General features: G+C 38.6%; 1 protein-coding gene across 2 annotated transcripts in view; it reads left to right on the top strand.

Moving 5' to 3' along the window:
• The window catches only part of sema3b (sema domain, immunoglobulin domain (Ig), short basic domain, secreted, (semaphorin) 3B), an 85637-nt gene extending 70749 nt beyond the window's left edge, over positions 1 to 14888 (top strand). For both annotated transcript variants that reach the window (XM_059333378.1, XM_059333377.1), the window contains exons 5-18: positions 1638 to 1757; positions 2385 to 2478; positions 2636 to 2755; positions 2865 to 3007; positions 3231 to 3345; positions 5044 to 5113; positions 5703 to 5847; positions 8004 to 8223; positions 8332 to 8423; positions 8556 to 8597; positions 10655 to 10812; positions 10942 to 10997; positions 12540 to 12679; positions 13853 to 14888. In XM_059333378.1, the coding sequence (XP_059189361.1) occupies positions 1638 to 1757; positions 2385 to 2478; positions 2636 to 2755; positions 2865 to 3007; positions 3231 to 3345; positions 5044 to 5113; positions 5703 to 5847; positions 8004 to 8223; positions 8332 to 8423; positions 8556 to 8597; positions 10655 to 10812; positions 10942 to 10997; positions 12540 to 12679; positions 13853 to 14365 (2028 nt within the window). In that variant the 3' untranslated portion in view covers positions 14366 to 14888. The remainder of the gene's footprint in view (positions 1 to 1637; positions 1758 to 2384; positions 2479 to 2635; positions 2756 to 2864; positions 3008 to 3230; positions 3346 to 5043; positions 5114 to 5702; positions 5848 to 8003; positions 8224 to 8331; positions 8424 to 8555; positions 8598 to 10654; positions 10813 to 10941; positions 10998 to 12539; positions 12680 to 13852) is intronic.
• The last annotated feature ends 11056 nt before the right edge of the window (positions 14889 to 25944 follow it).

The raw sequence follows: 25944 nt of genomic DNA, 5'->3' as shown, positions 1-25944 counted from the left end.
TGTTGACATCAGCTTGCTCATGAATACAAAAACAAAATAGTTTAAGGCAAATGTCAAGCAAGTTTTACATTTTTGGGAAATTCTTGTCAAGAGTTATGAGAAAGAAATGGATCTTATGGATGCAGGCTAAATGCTGCACCCACAAGCTAATTAGCATAGCTTAGTATAGACTGGAAGCAGTTGGAAACACTTAGCCTGGTTCTTTCTGCAGGTAACAAAATCTGCCCACCAACACTTCTACAGCTCATTAACTCACACATAACATGTCTTTTCTTTAACTGGTACAATGTGTAAAATATTGTGGTTTCACTGGAGCTAACTGGCTGTCAGCTGTAGCTTATGGCTTATATTAGCCTAGAGGCCTATGTCAGCAAGAAAGAGAACGGGTATATTGGCCAAAATAGCTTTAAAAAGAAAGTTCTTTGTAGTTATTTTTGTCTTTTGTTCTTTGTGGTCAGTTGTTTTTTTTCACCTAACTGAGATTTACTGGTGTAGATGTTTTGACTTAGCCAGAACATAACATATGCCAAAAAATGTGAAAAACAAATGTCAAGCATGACACACAACTCGGGTACGAAATAAACATTATCCTCTAAACGGAACTGGAAAACAAATTCCAACAACACCTTTTCTATATTTGACTTTAAATGCTTTGAGTAGGTCCTATTGTTGACTATTGACCAACCCATAAAGTTCACAAAATGCTAAGATCAGACAGCTAGCATTGTCATTGCCTCATAGACTGTTCTTATGCAACCTAAATAATTATACAAGAAAATTCACATTTTAAGGTGAAGGTGAGGTTTTGTTCTTTAACCTACATAAACCATCTAGCATGTAGCCTACAAGCCACTAAAATAACTAAACAGGAAGAATTCCTTGTTCGATTGTTTTGCCTTCTTGTTCCATCTGTTTGACATGAAAACAATGGAAAACAACTGAGACAATCTTTTTCTCATTTTATTGTGATGCAATACAATTTCCATGCACAATCCAATGTCCAAGCGCTTCTTGCAATCCATACTGTGCATGTTCGCCATCAACATATTGGAAGTTCATGTGACCATCCAGTAGGCACACACATTGTAGGCATATGTGCAGCCAGGAGACAAAGGCTGTCACAACAGAATGTTGGAGGCGGAGCTGGGGACAAGACAGCGTTGTCACACGCAGACAGGGTGAGAGGAGTTATGTGAGGAATGTACATCCGTAAACCAAAAGACAGAGAGTCCAAGGTTTGTTAGCCCATCTTGGATTTATGGTGTTTTTCTCTTATGTTGTCATGTAAACTTGTTTTTAACTGCAGCTATCTGAGACCACAACCATGGGATTTTTTTCTGGGAATTCCCTGGGTTTTAGTGACCTGAAGTGACATCGTCCAAGTAAAACAGTTTATTTAAAGGCAAACAGTCCAAAATGGTCACATCCAATTATGCTGATCTAAAAGATACTAATGCATGTAGATTCAGCATTTCTTCACCAGAATGTTGAACCTGCAGGTGTATAATGCTTCGAAGCAGCATTTGCATCATGCATGTAGGGAAACAAGATCCATAGCAATGATTTAGTTACTGTTAAGTCTTCCCTTCAAATTGCTATTCATTAACAGAAACTGTATTCTCCTGTCTTTCTCTCAGTCCGACTGTGTGAACTATGTGAAGATTGTGCACCACTATAACCGCACCCACCTGTACGCCTGTGGAACCGGGGCTTTCCACCCTACCTGTGCCTTCGTTGAGGTGGGACACAGGATGGAGGTGAGGAATACACAGAACCAGACCAACACAAACAATACTGCTCTGCTGTATTCTCTTCTTATTTATACTTGTTTAAGTGCATCATAAGATCTTGTCTAAAAATAGCAATTACAGCTAAGACCCTGAGGCCCTTTTAATTATCTCAAACACTATTTGTTTTGCATGAATCAATTTCATAGCTATAATATAATAATCAATTACTAGTGCAATTACACTTAAATCACTGCTTCCTTTGTTCTCATCTGCTCAAAAAAACAGTTTTCCAAACTCTTTTCACACACACACACACACACACACACACACACACCAAGCCTTCACCAGCCTGTTCATTATAAGTGAGAACATAATCCTGAACAAATTGCAGGAACCTCAAAATACAAGATTTATGTGTATAAAGAGATGAATGTCAACATCCGATATCCAGTCATTGCACATACTTGGGAAGCTTAACATAGCGAAATTGACTCAAGCAAGCAGGAGTCTGATACAGACACTGAAGAAAAAGGTGAATTATGGTGAAGGGTGCTGACAAATTCATCACACTTAGCTCCTCAGGTTCCCGGTTTTGAATGAGTTTTGAGTGATCACATTTTAAACCTGTTTCTCCCTGTCCTCTCCGTCCATCAGGACCATGTATTCAGGATCGACCCCTCTAAGGTGGAGGATGGGAAAGGGAAGAGTCCATATGACCCTCGCCACAATGCTGCATCTGTACTCGTCGGTAACTAAACCCATGAGCTGATTACTGATTACTCTAATTTACACTCATTTTCAATCATTTCCCTGCATTATTTTAGGTTCTATTGGATGGTATAGACTGAGTTATCAGTAAAGGTCACATGACCCATCAGTGATTTGTTATTAATTCTGTCTCCTAGGTGATGAGCTCTATGCAGGTGTGGCCACAGACCTGATGGGGCGGGACTTCACCATTTTTAGAAGCCTGGGAAAACGCCCCTCGATCCGTACCGAACAACATGACTCCCGCTGGCTCAATGGTCTGTGTGTGTGTTTATACTGTATGTTAGCTTAGGTATCAGTTATTTTTATTCAGTTTACAACTTCTTTGAGAAACTGACATTGTTCTATTGTGTTCCTGTCTACCAGAACCAAAGTTTGTTGGTTCCTTTTGGGTCCCAGAAAGTGAAAACCCTGATGACGACAAGGTGTTTTTCTTCTTTCGTGAGACGGCAGTTGAAGCCCAGGGGCTGGGAAAGTCCACCTACTCCCGCATTGGACAGTTATGCAGGGTGAGAGATTGTGTCATCACTTGAATCCAGTATTTTAATTAAAGTGGGTGTGATAAAAAAAAAAAAAAAAACACACCACCAGTCTGCATCAGGCCCACTCAGCTTGGCTGTTTAACAGAATATGACCTAATTTTGTTCCAATCTGTTGAAAGTATTACATTTCATAGAGTGGTGAAAGTGGCTAAAGCCCAATTTATAATATCACACTCTTTTTTTTTTTCAGAATGACATGGGTGGTCAGCGAAGTCTGGTGAACAAGTGGACAACATTCCTCAAGACCCGTCTGATCTGCTCGGTGCCCGGAGCCGATGGCAGCGACACGTACTTTGATGAGCTGCGTAAGTTCACCGTGCACATAGAAAGATTCAATACTGTATCAGCTTATTTATGACTGAAAAAACCCCATTAAAGAACACAACTGATGCCCAAGTTAAAGTAATCATTTGTGTCTTTCTGAGCTTGGAGATATCACACTTTTGACAACAGATGTGTCAATTTTAACTAAGAGATCCCATTTTTAATGAGTTTGAAAAACTAAACAAAGAGCTGGAATTTGGGCTGATTTACCAACCTTCCTTTATCCGTTGGCTTTTTACCCAGAAGCACATTCTGTGGGTGCAAAGGGAGAGAAAGTCGAGGAAAGCATAATAAATTAACCAAGATTTTTGACCTCAATTGTAGATTACCATTCAGCCCTACATTCCTGCAGACTTGGAGAAAACATGAGTGAAAGATTAATTGGTAATAGATTCTGGCCTGATCCGAAGCCAGTGTTATTGCTTTGGGTTCAGAGTAAGTTGTAGGCTTGTCTCTGGTGAGACTTCATATTACAAAAGGCAGAGTCGTGTTTTTTTTAGACCGGATCCAGAAGCGAGGCTGCATTTGGGCAAAAGAAATATTTTATGATAAAGAAAACATAACTTCACTTGAGACTTCAGCTCTACACAATGGTGCCAGTTCACCCGAGAATTGTACTCAAATATTCACTTTAGAGAAACATTACTTGAAGAATTGTAAATTATGTTGTTTCTCTGTCCTGTCAAGCTCTGGATTTTGTCCACATTTAAGAATGGAGTATAAAGTTTGTCTGCTCTAATATAATCTGTCAATTTAAGCATGTCTGATCAACTTTCTTACCACTTATAATGGTTAGGTACTGACTTACTTCATGTTGTGGAGCTAAAGGTTATATTTTCAAAAAGTCCCGTTCATGCACTAACACATGCACCAAGTATTATTTCTCCTCTGTGTGAAAGCTGCCACTGCTATGAATTAACTGCATACCGGTAGCCTATGTGCCTCGAAAGAACAGTGGCTGATTGCCTGGCAATCGTTCTGTCAATATGCACTTTAACAAGTAAAGCCATGACAATGAACGCATGATTTCTAAATGAAATTAATCAACAGGATGTTACAGCTGTTGTGCAAATCACATAACTGGAAGTTTTACTTTATGAAATGTATCAGTTACAGCTCTCGAGATGTTTTTGATTTATTTTTCTCACCATATCTGTGGGCCATAATATGATCTGTCTCTGTGCTTATCTTTTGACGTAGTAAAAGGTGACCTAAGTGGAAGAATCTGTCCAAACCCTAACCTGAGGCTAAATCTGTCCATCAACTTCCCTCATAGGAACAATAAGTCTTTTATCTCTTGACCGAGTTTTTGACCACACCTGAGGCCAAGTCTTTAGAAAGGACCTCCCTGTAGAAATATTTGTGTTCATCTCAACCTTGAAATTATTGTTCTAAAATGCACAATATTCTCTCATTTTGGGGCAAGAAATGCACCCTGTTTGTTGCTGCCTCCAACCTGACAAGTGTAAAAAAATGCTTTGAGCAGACTAAATTAGAATATTTCTATAAATCACTGCTCAAAGCTGTAGGGGAGTGGATTATTAGTGAAACATCTCTTTAAAGTAGACATGGCCATAAGGCTTTGCTTATCTTTCTCTTAACCTTTGACCTCTGGACTACCACAACCTGACCTGAGTGTGTGTGTGTGTGTGTGTGTGTGTGTGTGTGCCCGTCCTCAGGCGACGTGTTCCTGCTGCAAACGAGGGACAGAAAAAACCCTCTGGTCTACACTGTCTTTTCTACTTCCAGGTCAGAGTCCATTCATAATGCGTTTGTGTGTGTGTGGGCGTGTGTGTGTGTGTGTGTTTATGCAGGCATATTTATGTGCATCAGTGTGTGCAAAAGAGTGGGGAAAAGACAAGCGTGTGTATGTGTGTATCTCTTACTCCCTCCATAGTGAGGACCGGAATACATTTTTTTTTTTTTTTAGATATTTTTTGGCCATTTTTGGGCTTTATTGAAAGAGAGAGAGTGAAGTGGGAGACAGAGGGGAAGACATGCGGGAAAGGGCTCCGAACCGGATTCGAACCGGAATACATTTTTAAACCTTTTCATTTCATACAACCATACATTTCAGCTCGTCCTCACTGCTTAAAAGCATTGCTTGAGGGTTAAGATTTGGTTTTAAAGTTAAGGGTACAATTAGGTTAGGGTTAGCCTTAGGGTTAAGCATTTAAATATAATGGTTTGAGGTTAGGGTAGGGGGCTTGGAAATGCATTATGTCATGAGGGACCTCACAAAGATAGAAGAACAAGGATGTGTGTGTGTGTGTGTGTGTGTGTGTTGTTATTCGTGTGTTTTGATGTTTCTAACCCAGCTCCCCCTGTCCCCCAGCAGCAGTGTATTTAAAGGCTCAGCTGTGTGTCTCTACTCCATGAATGACATCCGGAGGGCCTTCCTGGGGCCCTTCGCTCACAAAGAGGGGCCCAACTACCAGTGGGTCCCCTTCCAGGGAAAAGTCCCCTATCCACGCCCTGGAATGGTATGTCGATAACTGTAAAGACCCATCCATAGATTATTGTCAGAAGTTCCTAACCACAGTGAAAAGTGTCCAAATCTCTTTACAGCTTAAAAAATGTTACAAAAGCAAATTAACAGACGGAAATTATTACAAAATGAGGAGTAGATATTGAAATTTTTTTTGCATCATTTAATACACCTCTACATGGGCACCATTAGTTGGTTAGTGTTAGGATCGTCCACTCCTCTCTTGATCCAACAATGTCTCCATAAAAGTCTTGTGCTGTGCACGAACTGACAGACGTGATGGTTGATCTCTTCCATACTTAGTTCTGTAGCTCCGCTGAGTTTGTGTATCCGATTTTTGTTTCAATAAACCATGAGCCTGAATTAAGTGCTTATACAGATCCTTAAGATAATTTTTCTTTAACTTAAACAATTGAATGCATAATCTTTACTTTAATCAAATTAATAATGCAAGAACTTTGCTAATAATGGAGTACCATTATTGTTTTGGATTTTAATACTTTTGCTCCCGTTTCTGATATTTCCACTAAATTGTAAAAAGACAAAGTCGTATCAATATGAATGAATTAGTCTCATGTAATAATTTTGTGATATGAGCTTTAAAGTCACTTCATACACTTGCAGTATTAGACCTCATTTCATCCAAAAGCTCTCCACCGTCTTCCCAATCAATATGTGCTTATTAGGGCTCTTACGTTCTGCTAAGCACACAAGTGTAGCGTCAGCAGTATTTCTTATGCACAGCTTCAGCCGTTACTGCCACAGCAAAACAATCCCCATTGTATGACTGTGGAATAGTAATTGTAGTTGACCTACAGTAAACCCTCTCTCACGCCACCATCACCTCGCTTGGTTGTAAAATTAGTGGAACGAATCAAATTAAAAGAAAGCCATCACGCTTACAAGAGAATTATGCAAAACTGCATGGAAAGCAGATTAAGACTTTAAAATGCAGAAACCAGATCACCAAGTTTTTCACTTTATGAGGAAACTGTACACACCATAAAAAACTACATGATGCCTCAGCATATTTTAGTAAGATTTTAGTGTCTGGAATTAAAATGTCTGAGACTGGAATTTTAATTAGAAAAGGAGGCTGGACTCTGACCTGGAGAAAATCTCTCACGTCACTGTGACCCATCACACCATAATCACCTCATGGTGGCCTGCTGGACTGGCTGATTATGTTGAGTCAGATATTTTGTACCAGTTCACATGCAGGGCAAACATGAAACAAATTTGCTCAACAAATATAGAAAGAGTGATTGTGGAACGTTTGAGTGTACACAGTCAGTCCTGTTCTGCAGAGCTGCAACAACAGTAGAGGAGGAATGGCTGGAATAATAAAGTACTTCAAATTGTTGGGTAGTGGCTAAAATCCTTTCGTAAATATGAAATATACATTCCCAGGACCAGTGGTGGAATGTAACTAAGTACACTTACTCAAGTACAGTACTTAAGTACAATTTTGTGGTACTTGTAGTTTCCTTGCATATTTCCAAATGTGTAGATTTATACTTTTACTCTACTACATTTTGAGGCAAATATTCTACTTTTTACTCCACTACATTTAGCTGAGAGCTTTAGTTACTTTTCAGGTCAAGATTTATAAATAACATAAAAAAAATGATCAATTTTAAGTGAATATGCATGATTATAAATTAAACCACATAAAAGTATATTAACTAGTTAAAATGAGCCCTACCAGGACAAGAGAAAAATGCTGCTCAATCAATACAAATAATCTAATAATACATTTAGAACATGTAAAACAATCTGAGTTGGGTCATTCTGCATAACAAGTTACTTTTTGACGGTGATACTTTTGTACTTTCACTTAAGTAAGTTTCAAACGCAGGACTTTTACTTGTAGTGAAGTAACTTCACAGTATGGTATTAGTACTTTTACTGAAGTAAAGGATCTGAATACGTCTTCTACCACTGCCCAGGACAAAATTAGCTATTGAATAGTTTTAGTTTTAGTTTTAGTAGTTTAACTTAATTGCACCATTTTGCATGTCTTCTGAAGTTCAGTAAATTGTGTACAACAATGTAACTAAAATGTATGTGATTTTGTGCTGTATTCATTTGTGTTTCTGTGCAAGGAATATGACAATTTTCTTATTAATTTCCTTCATTGCCCTCCATCAGTGTCCCAGCAAGACATTTGGCAGTTTTGAGTCCACCAAGGGTTTTCCAGACGATGTGATCCAGTTTGCACGTCACCACCCTCTGATGTATAACCCAGTCTACCCTATGAGCCGCCGGCCCGTCTTTGTCAGAACCAACGTGGACTACAGCTTCACACAGATCGCTGTGGACAGAGTCAGCGCTGCCGACGGACAGTATGACGTCATGTTTATTGGCACAGGTGAATGATTTATTTTCAGTTCCAGGTCTATATAACTTTATATTTAAACATTAAAATAATGTAATGATGTGATATGTGTGACTTGATGGACTGCGTCTCTTATTTCAGACAAAGGGACAGTACTAAAGGTGATCAATGTTCCCAAGGAGAGCTGGAACAACATGGAGGAGCTACTACTGGAAGAGCTGGAGGCCTTCAAAGTAAGAAAACTATGAGAAACTAATTAATTCAGTACATGGCAATTCATGCATCTTTAAATATTTCTATAATATTGCAAATGTATTTGATATGTCCCATGGCATTTAAATTGTTCTATTTCATTTGCTTTTCAGGATGCTTCATCTATCATTGACATGCAGATCTCCTCAAAACGGGTATGTTTGTTTTTTATCTAAAAAAAACACAGCCTATGGAAAATAAGATAATAATAAGATAATTGTCTGTAATACAGTAAAACAGAAATTTGCCTTTGACACGGCATCACAATTTAAAAAACACTTACATACACATTCACACACAACAACAGACAAAAACAGTGCAGCCTATTTTGTGCTGTTTAGGACAGTTATTGCAGAGGGAAATAATAGTTTGTTGGAAGAAACTGATTATCGTGGCTGCCTAAATATAAACAACCTGAATCCTTCCATATTGTACACAATACAAACATTGAGGATTGAGGGGCGATGCTCCATATCACTGCCTTTTTTTCTCTAAGGCTAAAAGTGAGAACAAAAAGCAACCATCTGATTATTTTTGGACAACATGTTTTGGGTAGTCAGATCCCTCTCAATCTGATCATGATCCAAAATAGATTAGGACCTGTAATATATGTATATGCACCTGACAGGCGGCACTAGTGGCAGCTAGATGTGCAAGAGCAGTCTCTTAGGGAAAGTTGGGGAAGCGTGCAAAACACAGCTCGATAGAACCGGGGGGCAACATATAATGTGCTGCCATCTCCCCAAAATCTTAAATGGACAGGTGAGGAGCACACATTGTCGATTATGCACAGATGCAGCTTCACTTCGAGACAGGCTTGTTTTACACCCTCATATAATGTCTCAAGTGTCTGAGTCCTTAGAGGAAAACTCAAAAAGGAAATGAGATGGCTCTCCACAGTCAAGTCAAAAATTGTTTCTTTGTTCAGTTGAACTCTTAAAGTCTTGCAGCAAGTTATTTTAAATAGGAAGGATATTGGGAAGCTCAAGACAGCAGTGACTGGTGAATGAGAATTGATTTTGAAAACAACTCTCAGCCCGTCAGGAGGTAACAACCACTAATCTAAACCAGGGGCCTTCCCTATAAAGTGAGTTTACTCAATAAGCCAGGACTTTTTCAGTTAGTCTGATCAACCAGAATCATCAGCTTGTTTCCCTGAAATGCAATTGAGGTTGAACTGTTGAATTTGCTTTGTGGAACCAAATCAAGTGGAAATGAGTCCGACTAACCAAACATGGCTAGTTCATTAGGTTGCTACAAGGAACCAAATTTGAATATTATTATTATTATTATTATTATTATTATTATTATTATTGTCAGAAATGCATTGTGTTGTTGTTAGAGTATATATATATGGTGGTTGGACAACTGAGCCAGTTTAGATGCCAGTTGAGACCAGTGGTGGAAGAAGTATTCAGATCTCTTATTCATTAAAAGTATTAATACCACACTGTGAAATTACTCCACTACAAGTAAAAGTCCTGCATTCAAAACTTACTTTAGTAAAAGTACAAAAGTATCAGCATCAAAATGTACTTAAAGTATCAAAAGTAAAATTATTCATTATGCAGAATGAACCCAATCAGATCATTAAATTCAAAATATATTATTGCATTTTTACTATTATTGATTTATTTATGTAAGCAGCATTTTAATTTTGTCAATATAGGACTCATTTTAACTACTTAATATACTTTCATGAAGTTTTTTTTTTTTTATCACTTTCAGTTTATCATGTTTTATGTTAAATCTTGACCTGAAAAGTAATTAAAGCTAAATGTAGTGAAGTAAAAAGTACAATATTCTCCTCTAAAATGTAGTGGAGTAGAAGTATGAAGTTACGTAAAATGGAAATACTCAAGTACAATTTTGTGGTGCATGTACTTCACTTAAGTACAGTACTTGAGCAAATGTACGTAGTAACATTCCACCACTGGTTGAGACAGCCACTGCAGTTTAACCTGAACAGATACAATGTCGACACGATGCCTGGTCAAAAGTATCTGCTCTTGCTTGGTGAAAGTAGATGTTAAAGGTAGTTTAAGGAGCCTAGTATATTGATAAATGTCAACTTTGCTAGAGTCCAAAGAATGCCTCATAAATTGGTGGACACAAAAAGGTGGATGGTCCCATTTAAAAGACACTAAGATGATTCTTTGTAAGTCCTGAAACTCTCTTTTAAAATGTGTCTCTCCACTCTGTGTCCTCACAGCAACAGCTGTATCTGGGCTCAGACACTGGCATTGCCCAGGTTCCCCTCCACCGCTGCAGTGTGTATGGGAAGGCGTGTGCTGAGTGCTGCCTGGCCAGAGACCCATACTGCGCCTGGGACGGGACATCCTGTACTCGCTACCTGCCAAACACCAAGAGGTCTGTGACACAAACACTAATGATACACACCAGATGCAGATTCATTACACTGAGCAGGACAAACACAATGAAAACTGTGATCAATATTTTCCTAATCTTATAGTAAATTGTAATGAACTTCTTCTACAGGCGTTTCCGTCGGCAGGATGTAAGGAATGGAGACCCAAACACCCTGTGCTCTGGAGGTATTATTCAACAACTTTTGTCTGCTTGTTAAATTAAAAACAGAAAGGCTCTGGTAGCTGAAAATACTTCTTTGGCTGCAGAGGTATATGCAGTAAAAAAGAAGAAAGCTTTACTCTGATCCTGCACTGACTCACAGAGACTCTTTGCATCTGACATCTGACTGTCCCTGTGCCAAAAAAACCTGAATCCTGTCACCCTTCACCCTTGGTGACCTCTGTCCTCCCAGACCACAATACCAGTATTCTGCTGCTATCTGTCTTTCTGCCACATAACTGAATCAGACTAATTACTCAAACTGTAGGAGCTCCTGGTAATACGATTACATCATGTGGCATGTGAGCCGGGTTGTGTAAAACTAATGAAGGTCAGAGTAATTGTCTCTGATGAAAGTGGCATTGTCCCAAAGTGCTGATCAGGGGTCAGTTTAGCAGTTTACGCAGCATTGTTTCCACAATAATTTATGTGGTACACTCAAAAAAATTGAGGTAACAACTTGTGTCCATCTTTTTAAGTTGAGCCAGTGTATTCTTTTTAAAAGTAATTCCAACAATGTTGTGATTAAGTAAAACCTGAGTCTTTTAATGTCTGACTAACTTAACTTTATTAAATTAAATTGAAATATTAAATAAGCCAACTTAATATTTTCCAAAAGTTGTGGTGATATTTAGTAATAATTACTTAATTTAAGCTATTCTAACTTAACATTTTTAATTAAATCCTACTCAAATATGTCAGTGCAGTGCTACCTTCATTCTTTTGAGTACGAGCAACTTATTTCATTCAAGTCAGAATAAAATATAAATAAATAAAAAAATTCAGATCCAGTTTCTGAGATCATATGCTTTATTAATAAAACCTTTTTTACAATTACATGTATTTTGATGTGCTGATTTGGGCAAGATGGATCTTATTCTGACTCTATTAAGGTCTTGATGTTGGATATACTTTTGTAAAATGTTGTTGAAATCTGAGTAGATGTACTCCCACTTATGGTTAAGATTTGAGGAAAAGACACTGAGCCTTGTCAGTACTGAACCTCATCACTCATATTGGCAGCATCAATGACTAAACACTGCCAGGACCAGAAGAGTCCTTGTTTGGAGTCAAAGATCAAAAGTGACAAAACATTTAACAATGTTGTACAGGGTGCTGTCATTATGTATGACTATAGTCAACTTCCCATCAATTGCCAACAGAGGCTTTAATTAATCAGTGCTGACTAACTCTCTATTGTAGCAATGCCCCTATTGTGCTGAGAACTAATATATGTTGCAGTGAATAATCTTTTACAACTGGGTCTTTGTCCTATATTATCCTGTCTTTTCTTGTGTGTCCTGTCTGTTCTAGTTTTGTTCAAGATATTTCCTTTCCTGCCTATCCTTTATTCGTTTTAGCCATTTCTCTCATGACCTTTCTCTTTTGTCCTGTCCTGCCTTGCCTTCTCATTTCTTTTTCTTTTCGGTCCTCAATTGATAGTAGTCAGCGAGTGTCTTTAGTTACATCAGACCCCATAATGTCCTTGTCTCTGCTGCCCCCTGCAGACCACCATAAGCATCGTGTTGCAGAGAGGAAGCTGTACGGAGTAGAGGGAAGCAGCACTTTCTTGGAGTGTATCCCCAAATCCCTTCAGGCCAGAGTCACCTGGACCTTCCAGAAACATTCACAGAACCCACGGGAAGAGGTGAGACGGAGGGTCACTACAGTCAGTATCTCCTGAAAGGCACTGTAGAGATGTTGTGCCTCAACCAGTGTTGAAAAAAGTATTCAGATCCCTTACTTGAGTAAAAGTACTAACACCACACTGTGAAATTACTCCACAACAAGTAAAAGTCCTGCATTTAAAACTTACTGAAGTAAAAGTACAAAAGTATCAGCATCAAAATGTCCTTAGAGTCAAAAGAAAAAGTACTCATTATGCAGAATGGCCCCACTCAGATTGTTATATATATTCCATATATATTATTGGATTCAATATTATTATTATTGATGCATTAATATAATCACTATTTTACTGTAAAGGTATAGGCTAATTTTGACTACTTAATATACAGTTATGTGGTTTCATTTATAAACATGCATACACATTTTAAATGTATCTTTTTTCGTTGTTTTTTTTGTAAATCTTGACCTGAAAGTAACTAAAGTGGTCAGCTTAATGTAGTGGAGTAAAAGTACAATATTTGCCTCTAAAATGTAGTGGAGTAGAAGTATAAAGTTACATAAAAGGAAATACTCATGTAAAGTACAAGTACCTCAAAATTGGAATTAAGTACAGAACTTAAGTAACTTAGTTACACTCCACCACTGGCCTCAACACTCGACTGAAATTGTTTCTGAAGATCCTCAGAGATGGGTAGTATTTGTGCAGATCTCTGTGATTGCCAAAGTCACATTAGATTAAAGAGCATTCCACTTAATTATGATGAGTGTAAAGCTGCCAACCTTGACAGACCAGGCTGCAGGTGCTCTTTCAGTTGGTAAAGCATGGACTGTATGTTGCATCTCCAAGCTACTCCAGAATGGGCCATGTGGCTGGAGGTTTTCCTTCCAACCAAGCAGAAGCACAACATGCACGAGTCATTTAATCAACTGATCTCAGTGTTTAAACAGCTGATCAGTACAATCAGGTGTGTTCTTGATTGGTTGGAACAAAAAATCCACAGCAGCATGGCCCTTCATGGAATAGTTTGGACATGCCTGTTTTAGTTGTAGAGTTGTAACTTAATTTCCGCTTTTCTGTTAATCAGAGTCAGAATCACCTACATGGAACTTTTCTCAATGACAAATGACAAACTAGCAGCAGTGCACATAGTTCAACTCCAACATTTCAGTGATAATTATTCCTGTTTTCCAGGTGCGTCTTGATGACCGCATCCTCCAGACGGACAGAGGCCTTCTGATTCGCCGTGTCCTGAAGAGAGATGTCGGCATCTACCAGTGCCACGCCATGGAACACGGCTTCACCCAAACCTTACTCGGCATCACCTTAGAAGTCGTACCTTCAACATCCCCCTCAGTCTCCAATCTACCCTCCGATGCCCCTGTCCGATTAGACCCCCGCAGTGGAGGTGGGCCCCCGATGACCAATCAAAAGCTTTGGTACCGAGACTTCATGCAGCTAGTGGACCACCCTAACCTGAGCACCGTCGACCAGATTTGTGAGCAAGTTTGGGCACGAAAGAACGCTGGCGGCGACCAAGGGGATAAGACCTTTCCTGCTGCGGGGAAGGACGTCCCGCCTCTGGGCCCCGCTGTCCGCCCAGCTAACAAGAAGTGGAAACATCTTCAGGAGATAAGGAAGGGGAGAAACCGCCGGACCCACGATGGGAAACCGAACCCTCGGGCGCCTCGCAGTGCCGGGGAGTAACAACATAGAGAAAGACATGGAGGGAAAAAAGAATGACTGATACGAGAAAGAAAGGAGGAGAATGATAGAAAGAGACCGAGAGACTCCGGGAGGTGTTTACACATACAGATACACTCACGCACATTAAAACACATGCAGACACACACACACAGCACCTCCTCTATTGTGTATATTTATCCATGGATGCCCCTACTATATGGTACCCCAATCCCTGAGTCCTCGTCCCACTGGCCACCCCCTGCATGTGCTGCCTTACTGCCCAAATTGATTCTGCACGATCCCTTTACACTGTTCCACTAGCGTAGTCGTGTGTTCAAGCAGGTATGTCTGTGGGCAATAAACTTACACTGTCCTGTCATTCCCTTTGACACTGACTGTATATGGAAGGTGGGTTAACAGCACAGGATTACCACATTTATTTGTTGGGAAATAAAACTACATGCCATTTTATATGTGGCTCACAGTATGAACACCTACTCTCTGGACAGAACAAATAACAGCCCCAGTTTTGGATGACCACTCCTCACAGCTTTTCTTACCTGAAGATTTCATACCAATGTAGAAAAATGGCGGACTTGAGTGCTGGGACAGAATGGAGAAACTGGAATATACTGGAAAGTAATCCTCTCTAACTGGAAACACATTTCACTATTTAAGTGCAATTGCACAAGCATGCAAACACATATTTCTGCAGAAAATGATACATTGATCAACTTCCTGCGGTGCTCTTGTTGCACATATTTCCAGTAACCTCACTTTTCACATCTGTGCATATTGCATAAAACAGTCACAGAAGAGGTAAAGATGCCAGCAGTGTGGGGCAGCCTGTGGAACAGATCAGCATGTTGCAAAACTGGTTATATTATTGTAGGTTTTTTTAGTGGTTTCCTTAGGCACATTGAGGCATGTTGCAGCAAAATAAATCACACAATGCAATGCAGTCAGGGTTAGAGAGCAGTCGTATCTGGCAAGATATGATTATACTGTTTACTGGTCCAAACCACTAGAGAATGAGGGGTGGAAAAACTACTGGCATTCCATGATGTGAGAGAAAGATGAGATGTTTACAGTACACAGATAAAGCTGGAGCGCAAAGAAGGCAATCTCCAAAAAGCCCAAATAAAACCTGGATTACATCTTAAGTTTTGTGGCATCGTCAACATACAATAAAAATCATTGGAAGTGCATATAGAAGAAGAGTTTTGATATGATCCAGCACCTCACTCTTAAATCCACTATTTATTGGTTTTATTTTTGGCTGTGTTTAATGTTTTGTGCATTAACATTATGGAGAAATCATGGTGGATTGGGTGGGAAGCATTAATATGATGAGGAGGAAGAGGGAAGTGGACTCTTAGTATGACAAACCATGTTCTGGGCTACAGTACAGTATATATATTAGCATGATATTTATGAGTGAATCTATGATTTTGTTTTTTGTATTCTAAGCGGTACTTCTACTCCTTGCTCTTTTACACTGTTCTTGCATATGTTGTTTGTGATAAATAGATATATGCAAATAAAATGAGAGGCGCTGACTGCTCATTTAGCACGGTAAAATGCACAGAAAGCTGTCATTCTGCGCTACCCACAATGCATTTCACTGTCTGCAAAAAAAAACATACAAAAAAACAGCTTCCATCAGACTTTATACAAGGTTGGAATCACTTCTCAATGTGGCGTTACGGTCGTTTATATCATCGACTTTTGCTGCTTAACGATGTCATCTCTTCCTAATGGACAAATAGTACGATAAGGTCTTCCTTCTCTCTGTCTTTAGTCCCTTCTCTCTCTGTCTACTATCTGTAAAGAAACTTTGTTTGTTGGTCGTCTGTGCTAACATGGTGTATGTAGCCTGCCCCCCTTAGTGTCCATTGTGTGTACAGGCTCGGATGAGGAGCCTACCTGTGGTACCATACTTTATCATAGCATCCACATGGGAGAAACCAACTGGCCATGTAAGATAAAACATGCATTTATGTTTTGCATTCATGAAATATCAACATGATTTTTATGATACATTCATGGTCTAATTTGTGTTGCTGCCGGATTTCTCAAAGAAATATCCTGATTTTAAGGACACTTTAAATTTATCAATTCATATATATCAATTCAGTTTATCAATTCATATAACAGGAAGCAGCACAAACTAGGTCTGTGGGTGGGTTTTAGATGTATGAAATCATTGTCGTTGTTATTTATATACCTTCTTTATAGAGATGTAATTAACTCTTTTAAACCGAACTGAACTGACTGACTTGTAAAAGGGACACTCTGTATTTTGACACCACATCCAGGATTAACAGCAAAAAGGTGACATAAAAAAAAGTTTAAATGTAGGAAGATGCTGCCTTCCTGCATTAAAACCACAGAACTAATTGAGTTTAGACTACTAATCCACTAAATGGACAATATTAGTCATAATAGAGATTATTTACATTGGTAGTGATGTCAAATTTGCTCGAGTCTCTCTTTTAAGCCAGCTGTTGTTTTGTGCTCTTTTGAAATTGCATGACCAATGTTAGTGGCTGACGCGTTTGACAATGGTGCGGTGGCGAGAAAGAGCGAGAGAGAGAGAAAGCACAATGTTGAATATTATTATTATTCCTATGTATTTATGTGCAAAGATAAGCTGATATGTTGTGGTGGATTTTTATTTTTCTTATAAATGTAGATTTACATATGTATTGTTCATGTTCTGCTGAAAAGGACTCATCCTCAACATTTTTTTGGACATAACAGCCAATGAAAAAAAAAAAAAAGCTCCAAAAAAACTCCTGAACAGTGTCCAGTTAGAGTCTTTGTTGTTCACACAGCCCTCCAATTAACACTCCTGTTGTATCCCATGCCATGTGACGCACCCCTGTATGATAGCTCGCAAGGAGAGGCTTGTGTAAGTGTGTGTGAGAGAGAGAAATGTGTGCTTGTGCTTTATGTGTGTGTGAGTGTTTTGGGGGAAAGCAGAGCTCTGTATATAATGGCAAAGGAACAGTGGTGTGTGTATGTGCTTAGAGCGGTCTGTAGGTGGAAGTTCAAAGGTCGAAGGCCAAAGTTAACTTGGTGCACTGTAATACTCCCAGAGGTCTTTGTGAAATGTCATGTCAGATTGTTTTTGATTAACACAATAAAAATATGCAGTTACTTAAAAGTGTGTGTACAAGTATACTCCTCTAGTTTATTTTTATGTTATATCCAACTTTACTTTTTCCCCTAAACTACCCCCTCCAATAAGCTGACACTAGCAGTGTTAAGTTATAAATATATTGTGATGCAGTGTGTCTTACAGTGTGTCCCCTTCGCTTCAGGAAAATGTTTTCTTTTTTTCTCTTTTAAACAAAACTTTTATCAATTATTCAGCTTATTAATAAACAAATGCAATCATTAGTTTGGCCATAGTCCACCTTCTGTAAGGTAAGGTAAGGTAAAACTTTAATGTCCCAGAGAGGCAATTCGATTAACAGAACCTATTGGTGCCGCATTTAGGGTAACTAAACCTTTGACCTGAAGGAAGCAGCTGGAACTCAGCATGCAAGGGGTGAATAGAGTCAAAAAGAATGGTCCGAGCCTTAGAGATAAGCCTTTCTTCTGTAACAGGCTGACTTCACCACTGAACATTTTCTAGAGAAAATAATTATAAATAATAATAAATCATGGAGTCATAGTATCAGGCTATCAAATACCAAAGATGACATCCTCAAATGTAATTCTGGTATGATTTTTGTTCATCCAGATATCACTATGAAGTGCCATCAAAATAAAAGAAAATCTTGACCTCACATATTTCAAAATCCTTGCTACAGCCCAGGTCCAGTATTTGTAAAAGGTGGTCCGGATGTGAGGAAGTGCTGCGTATCTGTTTTTAATTTCTGCCAGTATGAGATATCATACTAACTAATAAATTACTCACAAACCATTCAGGTAATTGTTTTTCTGGAAATTGGTTAATTTGCACGAGTTACATTTATTTTAGCTTGATTAAACTTTAAATGTACTTTGTCCAAGCTCTGGATTTAAAGTTATGTCATCTGTGTTTTGACCACATGGTGGCAGTAAAGCTACGGTACGATACAAGGTACAGTCAGTAGAGTCCCTGCTTGTAAATGTGTGTGTGTGTGTGTGTGTGTGTGTGTGTGTCCGCTGAGAGGAACCAGAGACAAGAGACCGTTATCTGACTTTCTGTCATGTCTGGAACCATCCATCTGCTCAGGTGGTTTGTTGATGGAGAAAGAAAGAATACAACATACTCAACAAAGCAATATATAAACAGTGCTTTACACATTTATTAGACCACTGGTTTATGCCACAGCTGTCCTAAATTAATAGCATTAGTAATAACAAAAAAACCTTTTTTCCATTTATGTAATGGTTGATACAGGAGTTTGTAGAAGCTCTTTATCAAAATTATATTTTTAATGCTAAAATATAATAATTATTGAATAATTATTTTTCAAATTACTGTTTCACAAACAAAAACCCTGTAAAAAGCAAAGCACATTATAATTCAATGATTAATATGTCAAATTATAGTTATTTGCTTGCATTCCTGAACAGAAAAATTAGTTTTAGTGGTTGAATGTTATGCTTGATTAATTGAACTTTCAGAGAAGTTCAGTGAGCTGGAAAAAAAAAAAAAAATATATATATATATATATATATATATATGCATACATCAATAATGATTATTATTTTAAATACATTAATTACTAATAATTAATTAATACATTAATTACTAATAATCAATTAATTACTAATAATTAATTAATAAACATAATAATAGCATAAATGTACATAGCACCTTTTAAGAAACCCAAGGATGCTTTATGATACAGTCGGAGAAATTTCACAGGAGGCAATTGATCATTTTTGGAGACAGAAAGATGAAATATCATCTCAAAGTCACCAAAAGGGCCTTCATTATGCATTGGAGGGTTATGTTAATAATTTTATTGTTGAAAAGGTTGCTGAAAAGTTTAAGTTTAAGCTCCAGGTGAATATTTACAGGTCACAGTGTAAATGTGATAAGCCGCATCTCGCTGCCGTCACCATCTCAGACAACAAGATAGAGGATCAGCATTGTTCATGCACTGCAGGGTAAGAAATATCATTAACTTTCAATTTATTAATTTATTATTACTTTCAGTTTATTAATCTAACTTGATGTGACTTGTAAAATATGCTCTAGCAATTGGTACAAGCTTATTTTCATCCGTTAATATACACTATCTGTAACAAGTTCAATGGCATTGATCTGACACATCACTGGGATTGAATCCATAGGGAACCGGGTTACTGCTCCCATATTATTGGTCTATTCCACTATGTTGACCGGCTGCGGGGGAGAGATCAGCTGTCCTGTACAAGTCAGGCCAAGCAGTGGCATCGGCCGAGAGGCAAGCGGATCACAAGCGGCCAACCTATCACACCTGTCATTGTTGCCAAAGCAAAGGCTAAACGGAAAAAGAAGCCAGTCATCTGCTGCTAGCAAAGTACTTATTCTGCAGGTAAACAGTCTGTGTGTTTTATTTTCATGAACTCAGAGAACCAGCATGTTTTCATCTTTGTGATGCTGCATGTACTGTACAATATCCAATTATGACTTTAACATTGTGAGGTGACTATAAAGCTCATGTTTTGCAAAACATTACCTAAAACAACCTTGCTGCCCTTTTCCGGAAAGAGTCAGTTGTGAGAGCAGACGTATGTAATGTCATAAAAAACATGACTGAGGCCCCAATAAGTTACCTGGTCAATCAGACAGCTGCTAGGATGACAGTACAGGGAAGGGAACTTCCAATTGGATGTGGTTTGAGTTACCAGGTAAATAATACACTAACAGTCTGCACTTTGCTCAGTATCTGGAGGAAAGATCGTTCAAATATTCATATTCATATCAACATAAGACTATGACAGCTAACAGTTGATCAATTTATTTTTATTACATTTGAAAACATTGAAGCAATGTGCATTCCTCAACATCATTTTTCATAATGATGTATGGGGCCCCCCCAGAAGTCAAAATGTGCAGCACTTACAGCTAATCACAGTAGATCAACAAATACAACTATTCCACTCACAAAAAAATCTTTACACATAGCCTCCTCGTTTGCTGACTCCTCAGTTTTGTTCTCGGTGTCGTCGTCTGTGTGTATGTGTATGAGGAAGAGAGCTACAGCGACTCTTTCCAAGTCAAGATGAATTGGAGAGATCAGAGACATCAGCTGGTCTTCAGGAAGCCCATGAGGAGGAGAGAAAAGCCAGAGCTGCTCTCGAATAGGCCTTCAAGAAAGAAAAAGAAGCTCTTGAAAAATCAATCAAAAAGCTCCAGAATGATCTGTCAAAGTCCTGTTGTCAGCATAAAAAATACACAGCCGAGCTTGAAAACTTAAAGTGTGCTGAAATCAAGACATTAAAGGACCGCATCATTGCACTGCAGCAGGAAAGTCTGGAAAAAAGACGATGAAATTCAATCCCTGCACTGCAATGTCAAGAATCTTCAGAGCGACATCGAGACCAAGGACAACATTGTTTCCTCGCTGCAGGAGAAAGTCAACCAGTGGGCCTCAGACCTGAAGAAGGAACGGTCAAAAAACTGTTCACTTCAGAGGGACTATGAGGCTGCTGTCTCCATGCAGAGAAAGGATTCAGAACTCAAGTATCGGACTAAGGAGAAACAACAACTCGCTTCTGAGAACGCAAGGCTGAAAGGTGAACTTGCTGCTGCTCCAAATAAGCAGCAGCTTGATCACAATCAGCTTCAGCGGGAACAAGTAGTTTGCGGCAGACTCAAGGATGATTTGAAGAAGAAGAAGAAGGCCTGGTTCTTGAGAGTGTTCAGACAGATCCAGATCCTGGAGAAAGAGCTCTCTGAGAAGACTCTGGCTTTAGAAAAGAACCTGACCACGGAGAAATTCTTAAAGTCATCTATCAAACGTGAGAAAGCGACTTGAGCAGATGGTTTTAGGGCAGCAGGCCACAGCTGAACCTTTGGCGCTCCTCAGCAACCAGCTGAGGGAAGTATCTGCCTCCATCTGCTTTACCACATGCAGACATTAAGGATGGAGAACGCAGATGTCAGAGCCAAGTTCAGTGTTATGGAGACAGAATGCCAAAGTGTTCAATCCAAACACTGCTCTCTCTCTGAGCACCATGCAGAGATGATGTCAGAGAAAAGCGATATCATCTTGGACAATCAGGTCACCATCACTAAGCTCCAGTGCATGGTAAATGAGTTCAAAGGTCAGCTGTCAGAGAGCGAGTACAGACTGGCCGAAGGTAATTTAACTTATCATCTCTGCTTTTACTAAAATACGGTAATAGGCTTTAGTAATTATTAAAATGCAATAACAGCTATAATAGAATAATGTGTGCTCTTCTTTGTTGTGAATGGCACGAATGCCCTGTTATAAGACGCTTCAGTGGTTTTAAATCCCCACTTGCTCTTTTGTTTAGGAATTGTGTGATGCTGTGACACCACCCACTGTTGAGTCACCTGAGTAGACGAGTGAGGAGCCTCAATCTGAGTTAGAGTCTGACATCCAAATGACTAACATTTCTGCCATGGGGGAACCAAACTATTATCTTTTGTTATATGTGGAGCTATAATGAAGGCAACACACACACACACACACACACACACACACACGCACGCGCGCGCACAAACACATTTGTAAACATGAACAAAAATTCACATATGGTTAAGCATTCAGAGACACACATGTGGTCATGAAGTTATAAACCAAAATGAAATTGAGCCTGTATCACTCAAACTGGAAACCAATTACTTTCTTAGTGTTTTCAATGGCCCTCAGTTTTATGTTGATATATTTGTGTGTGTGTGCATGTATGTTCAGTCTGCAATGGTCCATGGGGTCCAAATTGAGGGCTCATTTCCGTATACTGCTTTTATTGGGCACCATTTGCCATTGTGTGTGTGTTTGCGTGTTCTTGTCCTTCTGAGTTTGTGAGGACTTTTTGAAAAGTGAGGACATTTAGTCAATTCCCGCTTTAAAACTCAAAATTAAGCATTATATAACCTTTTAAAGTATTAACGTTTTTCTTGTAAGTATTCCATAATGTTGTAATCAGTACACCTTACCCCAGATCACACATCATTGAGAAAAAGTCAGTTCTGAGATTATGAGGGTTTTTACAAGCTGGAAATATGAACATGTGTATGTGTGTGTGTGTGTGTGTGTGTGTGTGCGCGCGCACATGTTGCAGGTGTCTCTCTCATGCCCAGTAAAGATATTTTTCCATATATAGTTGAGTATATCATAACAGCATGAACTTTGGCACACAGTATGAAACATGATATCACTGAGAGCAAACATGCGCGCACGCACACACACACACACACACACACACACACACACACACACACACACACACACACACACACACACCAATGCTCTTTATATGAATTCACCAGCATGTTTACATTCAATTTGTCGTGCTAGTTAAAGAGAATAGAAGGCTTATTCAAGTCAGACATATATGGAGACGGTCTGCAGTTCTCAGTGGGCTCATAGCTGTATTTAGATCATAAAGACGCTATTGTGACCCTAAAAATATAAGACAGCTTTGTTTTCTCCCTGAATATTTTAGATTTTTTTAATAGTGGCAGGTACTATAGCACACTCACACTGGAATTTCTGGCATTTCTGGCACATCATACATTATATACAACCTTATGTCTGAAAATGACCTAAATGCCCAAGAAGAATTTTGTGTCAAAATAAAGCCTCTCCGATAAACCTTTACTTTAAAATATTGTAATGCAATGACAGCAACAATTATGTGCAAGCCTGGAGAAAAAAGGAACGGGATAATATCCAACAGAGATTATGAATTCACAAGATGACCAAACCTTACCCACTAATTCAATAACATGAGAGCATGTTTAGAGTCAGAGCTGCGGAAAGGCTTCAGCTACATTTGCTGAATGAATAAACACTATTCTTCCACTACATGGGGGATTGTTTACTTTGGGTTTTAATGAGAAACAGGTGAATGCTTATCCCTTTGATTACATCACTGCATTGTACAATAAACTCATTGTATGTTAAATGTAAAGCAGTTTTAATGAGCCATTAGGATACATACATGCTACCATGTCACTGATTCTATAGCTATTAAAGTAACATAATGACATTTTAAACAAAATTAGTACAGACCTAGAGTTTTCCATGGCTCATTCTTTTCATTACTTTTCTAAAACAAAATTCTGCATTTAAAAAAAAAAAACACATCTTATCCGTCTTTTACCCACACATGAAATCTGCACGGTAAATACACACACCAGCTACCAGGCAGTGAAACAAACTGGCAGGTCTAATGATTAATGAGCCTAATTAACAGTAATTACCTCGGTGATTAGCCATGGCAAGTCAGAAAGCATGTTGACACAAAGGAGAAGGGGCTCTCACTAACTAACCAGTCACTCTCACTCTCTCTCTCTCTCTCTCTCTCTCTCTCTCACACACACACACACACACACACACACACACACACCTTGATTTGCAGTGATGGAAGTATACCACCTTGAAAACCCAAACACTGCCCCAGCAAATTGCTTCTATGGAGAACAAATAACTTAGACACAAGTAAAAATAAAATAAAAAATAACAGTAAAGAAAAAGAAAGTTAGATGTAAAACAGATTATTTAGAGGAAATGGTTTAACAGGCTTGTCTGACCTGGTGTGCTGAGACAGTTAGCCAACACTATGGGATAGTTTATCCTACTCAGACATAAACATACCATAAATGATATCCAATTACTACCTTCAACCAGCCAGGTCATTTTCATCAGTGTTTCAATAGCACCGTACTGCAAAGACAGAGAGAGTGTAATGAATTGGCTCGTCTGACGCCAGCACCTCCCTGTCTCTGTTATGTCAGGTGTCGGGACATAACGTGTTCTAGGAGAGAGTAGACACTTTGAATATCAGACTGTTATTGAGCTCTGTTTAAAAGGTATATGCATGTTGTGCCAAAGTGAAATGTCCCCCGAGCAAAATCAGGTTATTTAATCATCTGTGCAAGTGAAGGGGCTGCTGTGGCCCTGAATCACACCTCATTTAATCACCTCTTTACACACACAAAAAAACAGGGTCGAGAGAGGAGTTCATGCTTTACCAAAAGGACAAAATACTGTAAGCCGTTTGTCAATGCCTCCCAAGTCGGCCCATATGAGTGTTCCAAAAATGACTCATGTAAGAGTTTTCTGCCGTCTCTGTAGTAAAGGGAAGTTGGCAAATAAATCTATCAGGTTAAGGTTAAGGAAAGGACCATGGTCATGTTTTCAAGCATGGTTTCAAAAAATAAAACTGATCCCTAACTTTAACCAAAATGCATATATTGTTAATAAAAGTGTAGCAATCCTAACAAAATAACGAAGCAAGTGCACGTTTATCTCTGCCAGTGGTGGAAGAAGTATTCAGATCTCTAATTTTAGAAAAAGTACTAATACCTAACTGTAAAATTACTCCACTACAAGTAAAAGTCCTGCATTAAAGTAAAAGTCCTCCATTCAAGTAAAAGTCCTGCGTGCAAAACTAACTGAAGTAAAAGTACAAAAGTGTCAGCATCAAAATGAGCTTAAAGCTTCAAAAGTAAAAGTAGCCTACTGGTTATGCTGAATGGCCCCACTTTTATTCATTAATCATTCTAAATATATTATTAGATTTTTATTAATATTGTTTATGTAAACAGTGTTTGAATTTTGTAAAGGTAAAGGGCTCATTTTTAACTACATAATCTACTGTTTTAAGGTTTTAAAAATGGCTAGTCATTATAATTTTTTGTTAAATCTCGACCCGAAAAGTAACTAGCTGTCAGCTAAATGTAGTGGAGTAAAAATTACAATATTTGCCTCAAAACGTAGTGAAGTAGAAGTATAAAGTTACATAAAATTGAAATCCTCAAGTACAGTTGTGAGGTACTTGTACTTTACTTAACTACATTACTTGAGTAAATGTACTTAGGATCTAGGAAGTATCCTACTGGGACAGTGGTGGAATGTAACTTTCCTTTATTAGGCCAACAAAGCAGATACAACGTTAATATTATATTCAGTAAAATTCATGTAAATGCTCGTAAAGTAAGAATGCACACAAGAATGCATATACACTCACACACACACACACACACACACACGTTAAGAAGGTGGACCTTCTATTGACAATACTGCTGCTAGACCACATGTCAGCATGTCTTCCTGTTGGTCAAGGTGTGACCACACCTTTAGGAAGGAAGTAGCTGAGTGACCACTGCTTTTCACAGAGGAAACATCCTTTGAGAGACACGCACACTTCTTCACCCTCTTACCCAGAAAATCAAATCATCATGCTCACACAGTAAGTGAAGATTAATCTTTAATAAACACACAGTAGGACTGATCATTCACCACTGGAATATAGAGATCCAATTACTCAAAATCAAAACAGCAGCATTATGGCAGAGAATCGCTTGCAGCACAAACGGCTGCGACTTCACCAATGGAATATAGAGCGACTTAACTTTAGCTTCTATTCAATTGTATTTCTTTCAGTAATTTCAGGGGGTTTGTCTTTTTCTTTGT

This window comes from Centropristis striata, chromosome 5, assembly GCF_030273125.1.
Source record: "Centropristis striata isolate RG_2023a ecotype Rhode Island chromosome 5, C.striata_1.0, whole genome shotgun sequence".
Lineage (NCBI taxonomy): Eukaryota > Metazoa > Chordata > Actinopteri > Perciformes > Serranidae > Centropristis > Centropristis striata.
Note: the sequence above shows the minus strand (reverse complement) of the source record. Positions and strands in the feature narration are given on the sequence as shown.